The sequence below is a fragment of the Marmota flaviventris genome, chromosome 17 (assembly GCF_047511675.1).
Source record: "Marmota flaviventris isolate mMarFla1 chromosome 17, mMarFla1.hap1, whole genome shotgun sequence".
NCBI lineage: Eukaryota > Metazoa > Chordata > Mammalia > Rodentia > Sciuridae > Marmota > Marmota flaviventris.
The window spans coordinates 42,652,347-42,667,275 of NC_092514.1; the positions used below are offsets into that span (position 1 = coordinate 42,652,347).

The 14,929-nt window shown below is 57.7% G+C and overlaps 1 protein-coding gene across 1 annotated transcript; it reads left to right on the forward strand.

Moving 5' to 3' along the window:
* The first annotated feature begins 3,179 nt into the window (after nucleotides 1-3,179).
* On the forward strand, nucleotides 3,180-12,615 carry Tbx2 (T-box transcription factor 2). The gene is made up of 7 exons (XM_027950318.2): nucleotides 3,180-3,895; nucleotides 4,995-5,262; nucleotides 6,215-6,361; nucleotides 7,619-7,695; nucleotides 7,788-7,951; nucleotides 8,385-9,019; nucleotides 11,154-12,615. The coding sequence occupies exons 1-7, from the start codon at nucleotides 3,501-3,503 to the stop codon at nucleotides 11,604-11,606; spliced, it is 2,139 nt and encodes a 712-aa protein (XP_027806119.1). The 5' UTR covers nucleotides 3,180-3,500; the 3' UTR covers nucleotides 11,607-12,615.
* Nucleotides 12,616-14,929: the final 2,314 nt, after the last annotated feature.

Consider the following 14,929-nt stretch of genomic DNA (forward strand, 5'->3'; position numbering starts at 1 on the left):
CATACTCATTGGACCACACAGGCCACCCGAGCTTAGCCGAGGGACATTCATATACCCCAGAGCGCCTAAGTGCTTGGTTATCCCAGGATCACTCCAGTGCCGGGTTTCTCGCACGCACGCATATCTGTCCCCTCTGCCACACGACCACACATCCTTCAGCGTCCCCGCCATCCACTCCACGCGGGCTCATGCAAATTTACGCCCAATCACACGGACGGAGGGGCGCCCCGAAGGAACCCCTGCGATTTTGAGGATCAACCCGAGGGAGGTCCCAGCAGTGTTCCCGGACCTGCGAGAAATTACAGGGCCAAAAGACCGACGGACAGCCTGGCCAGACTCAGGACAGCAGCCCCATTCGGCCCAGGCTGCCCCTGCCCCCCGCGATTTCGTTGTTGCGGGAAAAGCGGAGAGTACTGACCGCGCGCAACAGGCCCGAGGCCGCGAGGCCCGCGCCCGCCGACGCCGGGGCCCAAGACCGCCTGGAAGAGGGGAGGGGCGGCTGAGCGCGCGTCCCCCGCCCGTCTGCGGGGCCGGACCGATGCGAAGTGACAGGGGCCGGAGCTTTGTTGTGGAGCCTCGGCCGCCTGGCGCCAGCCGCCCCCGCCCGTGTCCTCCCCCTCCAGCCCCAGGCGGCCCGCGAGGCGCCCCCCGGGGCCTCTTAAAGAGACACGCACACTCGGCCCCGGGGACTCCCCCAGGGGCGCCGGTTCCTGGGAAGGGTAAGGGGGGGGGGGACACAGGAGGGGGAGGGGAGGAGCGGGAGCTGAGAGCCTAACGGCGCCGCTCCAGGGACTGACTGGGCCGCCCCAGCGCCAGTGTTCGATGATCCAGGGATATTCCTAGCTGGAGTGTTTGGCTTGGGGGGCGGGATTGCGGGGGCGGGGGGGGGGGGCAGATCAGTATAGAATCTTGAGAGCGGCAGTATCAGGACCTCCGGGTAATTGCCTGAGAGTGGGCGGGGCAAATGGTGGGATCCTTGACTGGCGAAAGAGCCTGTGACCGCTGCAGGGCAGATCCGTGGCTCCGTAGGTGAGATAGCGGTACCCAAATGCAGCCTCTGCACTGTCGCCACCGGATTTCCTGGGCAAATAATCCAAACCTGCGTATTTCAGACTCCCAGGTCCTCGGACCCCTGGACCAGTTACGAACTCAACTCAGAAAAATGTCCAAAATGAACACAGACGTACACTCATTCGAACAAGTACAAAAGTAAATGTTCACGCGCGCACGTACACATACGACTTTACAAATGTTTTCACGGTTTTAAGGCCCATGTCTAAGAAAGTTGTCCTAGCTATTATTTGGTCACCTCACCGGCCGCGCAAATGTGTCCACACACATTCCTCCCGGAGGGGCTATATCCCGTCAAAGTTGGAGCCTATGCAAAGCTGCAATGGATCCTGCCCCAGCTTCCTAAGCTGAGCGGCTGATAGCCGAAGATTCACTATGGCAAAGAAGGTACTAAGAGAGGAAGGACCTAGCCAAGACAGAGGTCTTGAAGAAAATCCTGTGGAGTTGACACCCACGTGTGTGGAGCTTGAGGAATTACGAAGGCCCCCAAACTAGCTCAGGAAAGAAGAAAAAAGGTCGCGGAAGCCAAACCGCTCCGGCAGGTCCCAACCCCGCACTGCCCGGGGCGATCGGCCATAACACTGCAATTTGAGCTTTCAGCTACAAGGTGCCCTGCGATCGGGTACTCACAGTGGGCAGGCAGGCAGATTGCCTTGGTCACTGTTGGATGTGCGATGTACGCACCCACCATGAGGGCATAGGGCCAGTGAGAGCAGAACTCACTTGTATTGGCTGTGCGAGAGGGAGTGTCACCCGTGGCTACTGCATACTTCTTGAATTTCAGAACAAGACTCCAGGAATCAGCCCAAGGGTCCACGCCAAAGCCGGATTTGAGGCACGTGTGTGGTCACTTTACTCTCCCTGGGCACACCTTGAGTTATGACTCTCGCTGTGCATATAGGGCACCACACTGGGCGACACACACACACACACACACACACACACACACAGGAGCGCGCGCGTACCGCAGTGTGAGGGGCGAATACTGGAGCTGCCAGAACGCGGATGACGAAAACTGATCGCCGAGGGGTGGGTGGGTTTCAGCCACAGGTGTTTAGACACCTCGACTCCCTCACGCATTACTCAGTACTCCTGAACTTCAGATCTGAGATTCTGAAAGACAGAAACAAACTATAGAAAAGTGGCTGCTAGCAGAGAAAGAATGCCAGTGTTTCGAAAGAGGGAGACTTGCGTCTCCAGTACCGGATGCGGCGAAAATTCGTTCGGAGAATCCCAGGTCTAGAATCAGCCCCGCGCGCTGCCACCCTGTGCTCAGAGGAAGGTGCGCTCACCGTCCTGGTCCCGAGGACACGCTTTTGCGGTCGCCAAGGACTCAGGGCTGGGTCGAGAACACTGGGCGGAATCCAGGGCTCCCCGGGAATTCCAGGTTCCTCCTGAGTCTCCCTGTGAGTCGAGGCGCGAGGCAGGCGGACCCCGCGTTTCCCCAGAGCAAGGCCGCGTCCCGCTCCCGCCCGGCGATTCCCATCAGGGCTTTGCCAGGACTCCACTCACCGGCTCCCGCCACCTGGGTTCTGATCCGGGGCCTCAGCCGCCCGAACCTCCCGACTTGCCCGCCCACCGCTCTGGGTTTCCAGTGACCGCAGCCTCCCTCCGGAGCACAGGGAACCGGGGCGGCGACCGGGAGCAGGGTCGGAGGCCAGGTTGGGGCGAGGCCAGAGTGGCGGGGCTTCCGGGCGCCGGAGAAGGAGGGCGCCCCCTCTCATCTCTGGGACGTGTTAATGCTTTGCACTTGGGGCCGGCATGCGGCTAGGGGTCCTTCCCCAATGCCCTAGGACCCTGGCGCCCCCAGCCTCAGGCCCTTTCGGTGGGTCAGGTCGGCCCTCCACGCTTACCAGTCCCGGCGCAGGCAGCCGCGGGAGCGGGCGGCCGGGTGGGGGCCAGGCCAGGGGGAGGGGTCTCAGGGCCCGCCGGCCCGTCATTGGTTAATATTTTATTCTGTTGACATGTTTTCTTACTGCTGAGGCTTCCGACACCTTCTCCCCGGCCCCCCCTCCCGGCCGGAGCTTGGCCTGAGCTGTCAAAACCCCGCCCCCGGAGACCCACAATTGGTCCAAAAAGCGTAAAATCAGCAATCAAGGGGGGCCTGGCTCGTTAGCGCAGGGGATCCGAGCAGGGCAGGACATGTGAGATAGTCACAGTTTTCCAGAGATCACGACAAGATCTAACCAGTCGCGCGTGGTCCCCGGCGCCGGAGCGGGCCAGCCCAGCCCAGCCCAGAGCAGAGCCCCCTCCGCCCCCGCGCCCAGAGCCCCGCGCCCCTAGCGGAGCGCGGGACCGGGAGCTAGAAGGAGCCACTGCCGCGCCCGCCGCCCGGGCCGTCCGTCCTCCGCGCGCGCCGCCGCCCGGGCCGGGGGTCCGAGCTGCGCGCCCCCGGCCCCGGCCCCCGGGCGCCTGGGCCGGATGTCCCGATGAGAGAGCCGGCGCTGGCAGCCAGCGCCATGGCTTACCACCCGTTCCATGCGCCACGGCCCGCCGACTTCCCCATGTCCGCCTTCCTGGCGGCGGCGCAGCCTTCCTTCTTTCCTGCGCTCGCGCTGCCGCCGGGCGCGCTGGCCAAGCCTCTGCCCGACCCGGGCCTGGCGGGGGCGGCGGCCGCGGCAGCAGCGGCAGCAGCAGCGGCCGAGGCGGGGCTGCACGTCTCGGCACTCGGCCCGCACCCGCCCGCGGCGCATCTGCGCTCTCTCAAGAGCCTGGAGCCCGAGGACGAAGTGGAGGACGACCCCAAGGTGACGCTGGAGGCTAAGGAGCTGTGGGACCAGTTCCACAAGCTGGGCACGGAGATGGTCATCACCAAGTCCGGGAGGTAGGGAGGCCAGAGGGCCGGCGGGCTGGCGGGCGGGCTGGGGTACCGGGACAGCACCAACCAGCACCTAGTCCACGTTCTCTCTGGGCTCCCGGCTCCAAGAGGCGCTATGCTTCGCTCCACAATCAAGTTGACTTTTTTCTCATTCGGTACTGGAGCGAATTTTTTAAAAATACGCAAACATCCCCGAACGAAATAAAACGAAAATATACGCCTGAAGAACAGCCTGGCCGTTTTGAGTCTGAAAACCAAGGAGGCCCGGCAGCTCGGCCCTGGCAGGTCTCTTATGCCCTATGGGGTCTTTCTTTTCTGCCACTGAATCAGTCTCAGCTCCAGGGAGAGGCAGCATTTGCTGAACTCTCTGCTTAAGTCCGCAGTGGGACTCGCATCCCTCTAGCGCCAGGCTGACGCTTGGTGTCCAGCAGCAAGCCCCAGGACCGCTGAGCCCACGGTCTAACCCGCCAGGAGTCTTGTCCTGGTCCTGGAGCTCGGTGGAGCTAAGGGTGCTCCTTTCGCCCCAGGATTTAAAACCAGAAGAAAGCCACAATTCCTAACTCTTCTACCCTTCCAATCGTCACTGAGAATTCCAGGCCTCAGGCTAACCCTCTTCCCCCGAACTACCGGGTCAGGATCCTGATCAGGGCTGTAAGCTAGTGCCCAAAATAAATACCTTTTTAATATATTTAGGAGAGGTTCAAATTTATTTCTGGGAGTTTCTGTCCCAAGTGTGAATTTCCCCTGAACAAGATTCAGGAAGATCCAGTAGAAAGGAGTGCATTTCTAAAGGGCCTAGATTTCTTTCCAGAGCAGTGACATTCAACTCAGAACAGAGAGAAAGAGGGTCCTCCGATTTGAGCACAGGGTTGAGGGAAGACCTTAAAAGAGAGATTCTGACTGGCAGAAATATTATCTCCCAGGAATAACAACCACAGTTTTGGTCTCCCAGGCACTGGTAAGAGGGCAGACCAGCCACAACAGGGAAACAGATGGGAAACCTTTAGTTAGGGTTGTATGGGTTGGAGGAGAAGTAAAGCGGGCAAGGGGTCATCGGAACAAGCAGCCAAGTCCCAATAGCATTTCCCCCTTCCCTCCCTCCGAGGCGGATGTTCCCCCCCTTCAAGGTGCGAGTCAGCGGCCTGGACAAGAAGGCCAAGTACATCCTGCTGATGGACATTGTGGCTGCTGATGATTGTCGCTATAAGTTTCACAATTCACGCTGGATGGTGGCAGGCAAAGCTGATCCAGAGATGCCCAAACGCATGTACATTCACCCAGACAGCCCAGCCACAGGGGAACAGTGGATGGCCAAGCCTGTGGCCTTCCACAAACTGAAGCTGACCAACAACATCTCGGACAAGCATGGTTTCGTAAGTGAGACTGAGCAGGGATGGGGTTAAGAGCATTTGCAATGCAGCTAGAATAGTAGAGGGAGCAGGCAGAATTGGGGTGGGGGAAGCCGGGCCAAACTGCCATGATGCCCCCCAACACTTCATTGCACTGTGCCTAGGACAGCTCTGCTCTACCAGCCTGGGGAACAGCAGGTCCTTAGCAGGTAATCTCTAGGCTACTTCCAATCTCAACCCTCTACAGGCCTTAGAGTCCCTTCTCAAGTTGAGTCAAGCTGGAGGCAGGTTCCCTAAGGGACTGGGTGAAGCAACGCTGGTCCTAGGGAAGTCACCCTGCTATTGGCCTATAGATGCTGAGCGTGGAAGACCTGCCCATTCCTTCACCCTTCCCCAAGACTAGGGAATTTAAAAGTCAAACCAGACCCCCAGAGCCTCCTTGAGATCATCCTCCAGCCCCCTCACAGGCAGATACCCAGTCAGGAGGAAAGAGTGAGGGGGGTCTCTCCATTTCTGTCTCAGCCAAGGTCCCAGCAAGTGGCCAGGAAGCTGGGGTTCTGTGGGGCAAAGGGGGCTGCCCATTCTGAGGCAGAGCAGTTGGTGAGCCCCCACCTCCCAGGAATCCTCTTTCCATAGGATTTCTAGGGCTTAGTAATGCCAACAGCAAGAGACATTAAAGCAGAGTTGGGTTCCACGCATGCCCCCTCCCCAGTCGCCTGCTTTGTTTTATTTCTGCTTCCAATCGAGGAAAAAATATTAATGGAGAGAGAAGCTGTAAGAAAAAAAAATGTAAGAATATAGAAAAAAAGGAAATACAGGCAAGAAAAAGCAAAAAAAAAAAAAAAAAAAAAGACAGAAGAAGGTGGAGGGTGGGCAGAACCGAGAGTCAGAGAGGTGGAAAGGAAGAAGAGGTCAGAGAGAAGAAAAGCTTGGGCAGAGGGTTGGGGCTGCTGGTTGACCCGCGCCCTCCCTGCAGACCATCTTGAACTCCATGCACAAGTACCAGCCGCGCTTCCACATCGTGAGAGCCAACGACATCCTGAAGCTGCCCTACAGTACCTTCCGCACCTATGTGTTTCCCGAGACCGACTTCATTGCTGTCACTGCCTACCAAAACGACAAGGTGCGGAGATGATGGGAGAGTGGGGTGCTCAGGCCCTGGACCACGCTTGTAACCTTCGCGAGCTCCAACCCTCCATTCACACCCACGCGCAGCAGCTCCGAGTGCTCACAGCCCACCCCTGAGCACCGAGCATCGAGTCTCACGCATCCATAGTGCAGCACCCACAGAAAACCCTCAGGCCCCCTCTCAAACCCAGGACACGTACACACAAGCTCCCCTGGGGCGCACCAACAGCTGGGCGCTCGTTCGTTCGGGTGGAGATGTTTACTTAGCAATTAGCAGAGACTCCTGGCCCCGTGCTGACATTTTTACATTTTATTCGTTTATGTCTTGGCTCGGAGATGGGAATTTAAATGAAAAGAGTGAGCCCGAGGCAATCTGCCCAAGCTCTACTAACGCTAGGAACTCGGGACCCAGTTTTTACTCTCCCGAGAGTCAGAGGGTGGGACCGGTGACACAGCCCGGAAGCACCCCTGGCTACAACTCAGAGTCAGCCCAGGTCCCAGACCCCTTGGAAGATGCTGGCAGAAATATTATAATTTTCCTTCAAGTTAAAGGGCTTTTTCTATTTACTACCTTTCTACTCTCCTTCTGGTGGAGCAAATATCACCCCCAGTAGGCCTGTGCCCATGTGCACTGCTGTCCATGTGAACTAGTGTTCCAGTGTCCCAGTGTTCTAGAGGGTCGTTTTGTCTTTATGAACCAGGGTGTTAGCCTGACTATGCGTTCACCATTTAGGTGCATTCGATATAGATGGAAGAGCTTGAATTCGTTTGCTTCTGTGAGCACTTGTTTGTTCTGTGTATGCTTGCGTGTGTGCGGGCTGGTGAGTGTGATGATTTGTCTTTACCTGCACCTGGGGACCTGTGTGTGAGCCGCTGCGTTTGTGCGCGCCCGCTCAGGTGCCGAATATTTTAACCTGTGTGACCGCACGGGCTTGTTTGCTTGCCTGGGCCAATTTCAACTCTTTGCGCACAGCTCTGGGCCTGTGTGAGCAGGTTGAAGGATTATTTCTTGAACAGTTTTTTAATTTTATTTTATTTTAAAATTTATTATTATTATTATTTTTTTTTTTTTTTTTTTTGAGGAGCCGAGACCTTGTAGCTTTCCTCGATGCCCGCCTGCGGGCATCCCATACCAGGTGGGCGGGCACCAAATCCCTTGGTCTCCACTCTGCGACTGGGAGACCTCGGGGTGCCCCTGTCCATACCGAAAGTGCCAGGTCTTGACCCAGCACTACCTCCTCGGTCCCCGCAGATTACACAACTGAAGATCGACAACAACCCATTTGCCAAGGGCTTCAGGGACACAGGGAACGGCCGGCGGGAGAAAAGGTGAGGGATAAGGCGGACAACCTAGGGCGGGTGCCCAAGGCAGCAGGAGGGATGTGCTCCTGGCTGACCCGCTCCCTCTGCACCCACCTCAGGAAGCAGCTGACGCTGCCTACTCTGCGCTTGTACGAGGAGCACTGCAAGCCGGAGCGCGATGGCGCGGAGTCAGACGCCTCATCCTGCGACCCTCCACCTGTGCGGGAACCACCGCCCTCTCCCGGTGCTGCGCCCAGTCCCCTGCGCCTGCACCGGGCCCGAGGTGAGGAGAAGGTGGTTGGTCCTGGGATAGGGAAGGGAGCAGGGAAGCGACCCCTTAGGTCGCCAATCTGTCCCTTTGCTCAGGATTTGGAGATGTGTCAGCGATGCGTGTAGGATAGGGCCTCCAACCTGGGGCTCCCCTGCTTGGTCGGTCCCTGGCAGCCAAAACACCAGGCTGAATTCCGAGTTTGGTCCCTGGCGGACTGTGTGACTTTATGACAGTAAGGTTTTCCTCCTTTCTTCTACTGTAAATATGGGATCTTGGATTAGGTGACTTGCAGCTGCTTCTTGCCTCACCCTAGAAGGTTCTGGACTCGACCTCCTCAAAATCTGGCTATTCCAAATCTACCCGACGGGTCCCAGACACCAGGAGAGGGCTTCCTGTCTGTCTGCATCCGGGTCCCTGTAACCCCGCGTGCCCTCTCTCCCCGCAGCCGAAGAGAAGTCGTGCGCCGCAGACAGCGACCCAGAGCCGGAGCGGCTAAATGAGGAGCGCACCGGAGGGGCGCTAGGCCGCAGCCCGGGTCAGGACAGCGCCAGCCCCTCTCGCTTGACCGAACCTGAGCGCGTCCGGGAGAGGCGCAGTCCTGAGAGGGGCAAGGAACCGTCGGAGAGCGGCGGGGACGGCCCGTTCAGTCTGAGGAACCTAGAGAAGGAGCGCGCAGAAGCCCGGCGGAAGGACGAGGGGCGCAAGGAGGCGAGCGAGGGCAAAGAGCCTGGCCTGACGCCATTGGTTGTGCAGACAGACAGTGCGTCCCCCCTGGGCGCGGGACACCTACCCGGCCTGGCTTTCTCCAGCCACTTGCACGGGCAGCAGTTCTTTGGGCCGCTGGGAGCCGGCCAGCCACTCTTCCTGCACCCAGGACAGTTTGCCATGGGCCCCGGCGCCTTCTCCGCCATGGGCATGGGTCACCTGCTGGCCTCGGTGGCGGGCAGCGGCAATGGAGGAGGCGCTGGGCCCGGCACAGCCGCGGGGCTGGAAGCAGGCGGGCTGGGTCCCGCGGCCAGCGCAGCAAGCACCGCAGCGCCCTTCCCATTCCACCTCTCCCAGCACATGCTGGCATCTCAGGTAAGGCCTGTGGTCTAGGGCAGCGCGAGGGAGGGAGGGGAAGTGTGCTGCACGATGAGGCGGGCAGAGGGCTTTTGAGGGATGCCTTAGGCTCTCAGACCCTCCAGGGGACTAAAACCCTGTACAGGAGAGAATCAATTCACACTAGGTCACCTAAATTTGGAGGTGTAGTCTAGGATCGGGCCAGGGCTCTGCTTCTGACTCCCATATGACCTTGGTCAAGTTCCTTACCCTGAGTCTGTTTCCTTCCCTATAACTCCTAGGAGTGAGGGAGGTTGTACTCTGGCAGACAGTGGTTGTCCCTAACTTTTGTGTAATTCACTCCTCTAGCCTCAGAGAAAAATTTCTTGGGAAGACCTTTGGCTCACTATCTGTCCTGAAAGGCTATGATGAATGGACAAAGGAAAAGGAAATTTTACATTATTTTTTGGACATTTGACTATCAAAATGACCCACCTTCCAGATATCTCTGGTCCCTTTCAAGCCCTCTAGGAAGGTGAAGCCCTCCTTCACCTTCAACACTGGTGAAGGACAGGACTGGTCTTTCCTCTACCTTGAGTCCCCCAACTCTCCTAGCCACATCTCAGGGAAGCAGGGTACTCAGCTCCCCAGAGAGAGTTTATGAAAATGTGGTCAGCGGCACAATAAGGAGATCTAATGGGGAGGGCCGCCTCTTTGGTTACTTGGGTGGAATATTCCCTGTGGAAAGATTTGGAATCTCTTCATTCATTTTCTTCCCTCTGAGGTTTCTGGCAAATTGAACCCTTGAGATCTTATCTCAAGGGAAGGAAAATAGGAGTTCAGGTCTGAGAAAGCTCCTTTGGTTCAGAAGCAAATATTTTTTTAAAGTGGGGAGGAGTTCTGAAATGAGTTTTAAGCAGAGCTCAACATCAGGTTGTGTGGAGTATTTGAGGCATCAATAATATCACATGGCTTCCAGGCTGGAGGGAAACCTCTGGAGAATGGAGTCCAAGGCCTGGAGGGTTAATCTGCTCCCTTGGTTCTTTGTGTGAACACCTCCCCAGACAAACTCTGGTGATGATCATGGGCATTGTGGAGGTCATAGGGGAAGCTAGGGCTCCTATTCACAGCCTGGTCAACAGGTGCAAAGCCAGGGTGAGGGTACGCAGCACTCAGGAGGCATCAGTTGGTACAGTTGCTGGGTAGATAAGTTCCCAAGCCAGTGCAATGGGTCCCAGCTGTCAGGTAGAGCCAAATCCTGGGGAGATATGAAACCTCTTTCCTGCCTTCCGACTTGAGAGGCCAGATCTGAAATGCCCAGTGGGGCTTAACTCTCAGGAAAGGCATTTTTCTCCCTCCTAAGCTGCTGCTTTCCTTTTCGCTGTTTGAGCCAGGACTCAGGCTTTCCCAGAGCCCAGCACAGTTAGCCCCCTAGCCCTCCTTCCCATATCCACACACTCTGAGGACAGAGCCATTATCTCAAAGGTCAGATAATCCAAAAGTCAGGCCTCATGAGTTCAGGGGCATTTGTCCAGAGTTTTCTGGCTGCTGTGCTATCCACAGGCAAAGACTTTGCATTCTTTCCTCAGCTGCCACTGAGGTGTTGCCAGTTCCTTGTGGAACATTTAGGCCAGTTTATGAACTAGTTGGCACTTATACCCTGCCCCTTGCCGAAGCAAAGGATCCCTGGGTAGGTGAGCAATCAGAAGGAGACTTTACAAAGCCTCCCCTCGCCCCCAGCCTTTCTGTTCCTTCAGCCCTTTGGAGCAGGCAGACAGGAGGGGTGGGAAGGATGCTGCTCTACATGAGCAGAACCTCCCAATCAGCCACAGCTGCCTGCTTGCCACCTGGCCTTGTGCCTGCCCTTTTTCCTCCCTCTAGGCTTCGCTCGTGTTAGTTCAGCCACCTGGGATATCCTTTCCCTTACACCTAGTGTAACAGGGAGCATAGAGCTTGATGGTGCCAGGCCTTTGCGTCATAACCTAGATGATGGGCATACCAACTGGGTTTGGCCATGGGCACACTGGCCCATGCCTACCTGTGGTTACAGTTTTGTGAGTTTGGGTTTTATATCCTGAAACACTGGAGCAAGGATTACTGTTGTATAGCCTCCAGGTCACCCTCAGAAACACCTCAGGCAGGATGTCTAACCTTTGTCTCCTTTTTCTTTCAGGGAATCCCAATGCCCACTTTCGGAGGCCTCTTTCCCTATCCCTACACCTATATGGCGGCAGCGGCCGCAGCCGCCTCAGCTTTGCCGGCTACCAGTGCTGCTGCTGCCGCCGCTGCCGCAGCTGGCTCCCTATCCCGAAGTCCGTTCCTGGGTGGTGCCCGGCCCCGCCTGCGATTCAGCCCCTACCAGATCCCGGTCACCATCCCGCCTAGCACTAGCCTCCTCACCACGGGGCTGGCGGCTGAGGGCTCCAAGGCTGCAGGTGGCAACAGCCGGGAGCCCAGCCCCCTGCCCGAGCTGGCTCTTCGAAAAGTGGGGGGTTCGTCCCGCGGTGGCCTGTCGCCCAGTGGCTCAGCCAAGGAGGCCGCCAGTGAACTGCAGAGCATCCAGAGACTGGTGAGTGGGCTGGAGAGCCAACGAGCCCTCTCCCCCGGCCGGGAGTCGCCCAAGTGAGGGGGTTACCCGGTCGCTCCGCTGCCTCGCAGGCTTCCAGGGCTGCCTGCCCCTGCTGCTTGGGACGTGTACAGCACAGAATGGGTATTTATTTAAATAAAGGAGCAAAAGTGGGCTGCAGCGACCAAAATGGAGCCTCCTCTGGCAAGCCCGGGTCTGGGACACTTCCCTGGGCCTCCACAAGAAATCAGGCTGCCCGAACAGAGTCACTTCGGAGCCACTCTGGACTCGGTCCAGATCTGCTCCAGCCTCAAGGTGGCATCAGTGGGGGTCTCCGGTCTTCCAGCACAGTGGGGCAGGCGTCCTCTTTGGCCCAGCGGTCCATTCCAGAAGCCAGAAAGTGTGCCAGGTGTGGGAGCTTCGGAGGGAGTCCTGGGGCCCCTGGCTTTGGGCCTGTACCTCGTAAGAAACCGGGCTGGGAGACGCTGAAGCCAGTGAAGACCGAAGTCAGTGTAGACTTGAGCTGGAAGGGGCCCTATCCGGTTAGTCCTCCCACCTCTTCCCCCAAGAGACAGGCGCCCCTCCCACTCCTGGGTCAGTGGAGGGAGTGGCACTTCTGCCTTGAGTCCCCAGGGAAAAAAGATATTTATGAAATAAATGGTAATTTGTGTAAATAAGCTTTAAGGTTCCCAGAATATGCAAATTGGTATTAATTTATTCAAAGGTGTACATTGCTGTGTACATATAGAGATTAACTCATAGCATTTAATTTTTTTTTTCATTTTACATGAGCATCTATATTGTACAGGGCGGGAGGGGTCCTTTGCTGCTGGAGAAGGCCCTCAAGCCCCACAGGAGGCCCCACCCCGCCGGCCCCTTGGCACCTCCGCCCGGGCTTTGTTTGCCCAGCCCGCGGGCTCCACCTCAGGTTTTCACTTTTCTCTCCGGAGCGAGAACGAAACGACAAAAACGCGAGAAAACAATAAAACGCTACAATGCGAAGTGAACGGGGCTGTGCGCTCTGTGGGCCGCGCGGGGCTGGGGCGCTGCAAGACCTTTACGGAGGTACCAAAGACGGGGGCAAAGGCTGAGCGCCCCTAGTTGGGCGGCAGCTGCACCCCGAGGACGAAAGCACCACTGGGCGGTGTACCCAGCCGCAAGGCCGGGCGGCGCCGGGGCGCGGACTGGGCCAGAAGGCGCCGCGCCGCCTCGCAACCCCCGCGGTCCCCAGTGTCGCCGCGTCCCAGGCCCGTGGCCGCGCTCCCTCTGCTGGCCACCCGCCGTCTGACTGCCGTTCCGAGCGCTCGGTGCCTGGAGCCTGAGCTTTGGAGCCAGACCAAAGTGCGGCGGAGCGGCCTGGCCTTCTGACTCCCTTTCTGGGGCACCTTCGTGGAAACGCATCCTCTTTCAACACTTCTGGATGGGTGGGCTGGGAAAATGGGTGCTTCCTGGTCCCTCTCCCCCTTCGAGGAGGGGCCTGGCCGTGTCCCTCCACACCAATAACCCCAGAATTCTTTCCCATCTCTCTGCCTTCAGAATTTCAGAGGAAAAAAAATATTCCCTATCAGGGCTGTTAAATAGTGACAATTTGGCATAAAGTGTTCCTTGTAATTCATCCAAATCCTCGGTGGGGCCTGAGAAGTGTGGGTCGATAGGCCTTTCCTTTTCCTTAGTTTCCCCTGTATAATAATGGGCTTGGCTGGGTTCTTTCTGGAATCCCTCTGGATCACTCTCCATTAGGCTGGTCCTTCCCCAGTGACCCACTCACTCCTGCGAAGACATCTGTCTCCCACCCTCATCCCTTCTCTTCACGAAGCTAGCAGGTGTCCTCAGCCCCAAACCCTGGCCATGGGGCTGGGAAATGGGTGGGAGATGGACGTCCACACTCCTTCAACATGCTCTTGGGCTTGTGGGTCACTAAACACCCCACCTCCTTCCCAGTTCCTCTTTAAGCTTTAGGGAATCTCCCCTTTTTGTCATACTGGTGATTGAGTCCAAGGGTGCTCTAGCACTGCTACATCCCCAGTCCTTTTTATTTTTAAAATTTTAGAGGAAGTTTTGCTGAGTTGCCCAGGCTGGCTGGAATTTGAGATCCTCCTGCCTTAGCCTTTGGAGTGCCTGGGATTACAGGCATGGGCCACCACCACCCACCAAACCATAGGATTCCTTGATGCCCTAGACACTAGGGAGGGTGGTGCTGGCTTCCAGCTCTACCAGGGACATCAGGGATGGTGACTTGAGGAAGGGTGAAGGTGAAATTGACAATTTCAGGGCCTCCAAATGCCCAAGACATCTTCATGGGCTGACACAACTTGCAAGGCAAGAGAATCATGTCCACCTCTTCCAGGAAGGGAACTGCTCCAGCTATGCTAAACTTGAGGGGGTGGTAGAGGAATAGGGGGCTTGGTCAGTGTACAAGTGGGAGAACACAGAGGACTGTCCAACTCCCCAAGGGTAAGTTCTTTTTTCCGGGTCTCTGACCTGCTGGAGTGTTAGAAGAATCAGGCGAGAAGAGGGAAGCCCCTTTCCCAGCTCAAAATAAACACTTCGTGAACCGTGTGTTTATTCGTGGTTGCTTTGGACTTAAACACCTCTAAAATTCGTAGAGCAGGGGTGGTATTGGCTTCTAGCGGCTTCTCACTTTTAGCGTGACTAGTGACTTGAGGAAGGAGTTGTTAGCTGCCAATCTACCGCGGCCTGCGGATAGGGCTACTGACACTAGGGGGCAGCACCCGCCTGAGGCCGTGTGCAAGGCCGCCGGCGGAGCTGGGAACCCGAGGGCGCTGGCTGAGAAGGCGGGGCGGGGCGGCCCGGTGCTGCTGCATTCTAGCCGTTGCTGTAGCAACCGGGTGGGGCGGTGGTGTTTCAGCGCCACCAGAGAGTCGACCAGCCCCCCTGCCTCCCGCTGCACACATCCTCTTCCCAAGTCGCCCACCCGCGCTCCGCTGGGCCCCAGCTGCGAGTCTGAGTGCGGCTACAGGAACCCGCAGCCGGCGGCGGGGCCTTGTCCCAGACAAAGGCCAGGCCACTCCCAGACCCAATTAAGCCACCCGCCTCCCCAGTCTCCCAGCCCTCATTGTCCCTGGGGTCGCCAATTAGCCCAGGCGCCCCGCGTACCCGCTGCTCCGGTGCCCCTAGGCCTACTTAACCCTTCAGGGCCTGCCACTAGGGGCCCAGGACAGCCAAGCCGCCAGCAGACGGAAGTGCGCACAGCGCGTGTGTGGGAGTGACGGGGATCGAGGGGTCGGTGAGGCCTGTTGGTGACCTAGCAAGTCGCCTAGGAGCTCTGTTAAGAATATGGGGGTCTGAGGGGACTGTGAGTGTTGGTGTCGGACTGTGACTCACCGGAGAACCCGAACACTTCAGGTGTGGGTGAGGGGCTC